This window comes from Mus caroli, unplaced genomic scaffold (assembly GCF_900094665.2).
Source record: "Mus caroli unplaced genomic scaffold, CAROLI_EIJ_v1.1 scaffold_23391_U1_1, whole genome shotgun sequence".
In the NCBI taxonomy this organism is placed as follows: domain Eukaryota; kingdom Metazoa; phylum Chordata; class Mammalia; order Rodentia; family Muridae; genus Mus; species Mus caroli.
In genome coordinates, this window is record NW_018389559.1 from 1 (window position 1) to 3,599 (window position 3,599).

Sequence of the window (3,599 nt, forward strand, 5' to 3'; positions counted from 1 at the left end):
ATGGAGGAGCTAGAGAAATTACCCAAGGAGCTAAAGGGAACTGCAACCCTATATGTGGTACAACAATATGAACTAACCAGTACCCTGGAGCTCTTGTCTCTAGCTGCATATGTAACAAAAGATGGCCTAGTTGGCCATCACTGCAAAGAGAGGCCCATTGGACTTGCAAACTTTATATACCCCAGTACAGGGGAACCCCAGGGCCAAAAAGGGTGAGTGGGTGGGTAGGGGATTGGGGGGGTGGGTATGGGGGACTTTTGGGATAGCATTGAAAATGTAAACGAGGAAAATACCTAATAAAAAATAAATTAAAAAAAAAAAGAAAGAAAAGTTTATTGTTCAATAGTGAAGTGTCTTTTAAATAGAAGTGGGTAGAGTGTCCTGGCAAGCCTCATTTTTTACCTTGACACAGATTAAAGTCATATGACAGGAGAAATCACAACAGTAGAAGTCACAACTGAGGAATTGTCTAGATTATCTTGGACTATGGGCATGATTATGCGGAATTACCTTTAAAATAAATTAATGTAAGCAAACATGGCCCTTGGTAGGTTGCACCAAAGAGCTACCTAAGCAGGACCTCTAATCATCCAGAATTGGACTAGGAAGGAGTGTTTCTTGTAGATACTGTTCCTTGTGTTCCTTGAGTTCCTGACATGACTTCCCTCACTGATGGAGTTTGTACTAAGAGTATAAGCCAGATAACCCATTTTATCTTCTAGGATGTTTGTGGTCAAAATGTTTTCCCATGAAACAGAAAAGGAAAGTAGAACATGCACAAATTTCCTAACAGATATTTATTAAGTTAGAGAATATTTTAAGTTATACAAATACTAAAGGAACCTACAAAAGTAGATCTATGAAATTCTTATTTAAACAAAATCTGTAGTAATGATAAATTGTTAAAAATGTCATAAATTTTCAATCACTATCAAGTTCAGTTACCAATGAAATTCAGTTACTACCCGAAGACTCCTGATCTTTTGATGAAAAATGGGCGTGTCAAAAGTGGAAGCAGTCCTGGACCCATAATTATTTCAGTGGGTCTCATCTCAAGGGGATCCAGTGAAGCGTCCTTAAGGGGAGAGTAGGAAAGTTCAACACAGTATTTCTATTAAAAGTGGTGTACCTATCTACTTTCAAGGGAATGGTTAATATCCCAACTAATTTCACCTCAGGCCATCAACTCAGCAGGGTTGTGGAAATGTCCCAAAAGGATAAGGGAAAATTTGTCCTATAAGTTCTCTTGTGTATGATCACAGCAGCTCTCAGCTGCATCACTAGAGTGTAGTAGTCTCTTCATCTTCTTCATCTTCTTCACCTCCTTCTTGTTCTACAACTTCTTCAACTTCTTCATCTTCTTCCTCAGGGGTGTCTTGAATGGCTCTCTGCAGAATCAGCCTGAGAGACCCACACTGAAATTGGCAGTGCTTAATTGAGCCAACAAGTAAGCAAATGATAGGGTTGGCACAGCTGTTAACAGCGGATAGGAGGAAAATTGTCTCATGAAAAGAATTACAAGGCATAATAAAATAGACATCTGTGGTCCAGTATAAGAAGTAGATGCAAATCCCAAAGGGAAAGCCACAGATCAAGACGACCAGTGCTGTAAGCACAATGGTCACAAATAGCCTGGTCATAGGAGTTTGCTGTGAACCACAGAAGATCCTGAACAGCAGGGCTTGATTGGATAGAGAGAGAACCACAAATACAACAAGTAACCATACAACAATGATGAGTTTAAATTTCCAACATATACCCCAGTTATAAATATTATCCAGCAGTCCACAAATTATCTCATGCGGAAGGCTCAATAGAAAGGACACAGCCCAGAGCAGAGTACAAATGAAAGCTGATGTGTGTTTTGGGCGTCGGCCATGATACCAATTGGACCAAATGACAGACAACCAGTACTCCACACTAATGGCTGTGATCATGCTCACACCTGCCAGGTAAGCAAGTGTGCACATAGTGTTGAGAAACAATATTATGTAAGTGTTGATGGAGTGAAAATTCACAGTGATCGTTTCCAGGGAAAATACAATGTGAGTGCAGAGAAAGAGGAAGTTTGCCACAGCCAGGTTGAGGATGTAGACAGCGAATGCATTCCTGTGCATATGGAAGCCCAGATGCCACAGCACTATGGCATTTTCTGCCAGTCCAATGAAAGCAATGATAATGGAAAGTAAACTCATGGCAAGAGACACGATGTTACAAGATGAAGATTCCATGAAGTAGCTTTCATTAAATTCTCTGAGGTCAACCTCCAAGTCTGGGAAACTTGAATCCATGTTTGGAAACACTCCTGGAATGAAAAACAAGACATAAACACATGCTTTTCATGCTCTTATTATCAAGACTACCCTGATATATGTAAGTTGGTCTGGTTCATAAGGATGGAAAATGAACTTAAGAACTTTATCAAAACCAGTATTTCTGGAGACTTCTTTAAAACCAGTCTGAATTTATTTGGGTTACCTACAATCCATGTCATGTACTTACATGAATGTAGTTGATTGTCCCAGTAAACACCGAAAGTGTCTCATGCTATGTGACAGTATGAAATGGGGCATTTTACCTGTCGGTGTTTGAGTAGAAGGGCATCCATCAACACATATATTGGAATATGCTGTCACTGGTTAGTGGAACTGTTTGGAGAAGGGTTATGTATCGGGGCAATTCTGATGCTAAGATCCTGTTCCCCAGTCAGTTATTGATATGTTGCTAAAGAAAGCCATTGGCCAACTGCTGGTCAGGGAGAAGGGCAAAGGTTGATTTGCAGGACTTCTGGGTAGCTGGAGGCAAGCAGAGAGATGCAAGAGAGGAAAGGAGAGTTTTGACATGCTTCTTATGGAGAAGGTTTGAAGAGCCATGTGAGATCTCAAAATGGAGTGGCCACATAGGCTGTTTCTACAGGCAGGTGGTCAGTAGTATTAGCTGAGGCTAGATGAGACTACCGACTAATGTTTAAGGTAGGTGCAAGGTTTGGAACTAAGCATAATGTTAAGGGCATGTTTTTCCAGTAACTAAGACAGAACCTCAAGTCCTTTCTCTCACAAGTCAGGGAGATAATAGCACTCCATTATTGTTCCAAAATTGAAAGTTGAAAACTAACAACTGCTTGTGTCATTTATGTGTGGATTCAAGGGACGTTGAGTGAGGGCTGGTAGTGTGGCTCAAACTCAGTGCTTAGGCAGGGTAGTGAAAAGCTACACACAACAGTTATGAGATATGAACTTGTTAGAGAAGACTTTGAGTTTACAAAAGCCCAAACCAGACTGTCTTCTTTTCTATCTGTGTTTTTAACTTTTGAAAAAAAAAAAAGCTCTCAAGAAATGCTCCAGAAATGTGCCTGTCTGCTTGCTGCTTTGCTCCCAGTGAATCTAGGCCATGGATTCACCCTCTAAAACTGTAAGCAAGGCCCCAAATTTCCATTCAATGGTTTCTCTTTCCAGTAATAGAACAGTAACTAAGATAGAACCTCAAGTTCTTTCTCTCACAAGTCAGATAGTAATCTGTTGCAGGATCTTGGAAGCCAGAAGCATGACCAATGGGTGCTCTCAGTTCTGGTATAAGGGATGTTATAAAATTTAAAAAAT

The 3,599-nt window shown here is 40.3% G+C and overlaps 1 protein-coding gene across 1 annotated transcript; it reads right to left on the reverse strand.

Moving 5' to 3' along the window:
- Window positions 1–1,280: 1,280 nt before the first annotated feature.
- Window positions 1,281–2,291, reverse strand: LOC110288161 (mas-related G-protein coupled receptor member B8-like). Its single transcript, XM_021154589.1, has one exon. It carries the CDS (start codon window positions 2,289–2,291, stop codon window positions 1,281–1,283), a length of 1,011 nt encoding a protein of 336 aa, XP_021010248.1.
- Between the last annotated feature and the right edge of the window lie 1,308 nt (window positions 2,292–3,599).

Bases quoted from the DNA above. Each gene is read 5' to 3' on its own strand.
- LOC110288161 (XM_021154589.1), bottom strand. From the start codon at position 2,291: ATGGATTCAAGTTTCCCAGACTTGGAGGTTGACCTCAGAGAATTTAAT.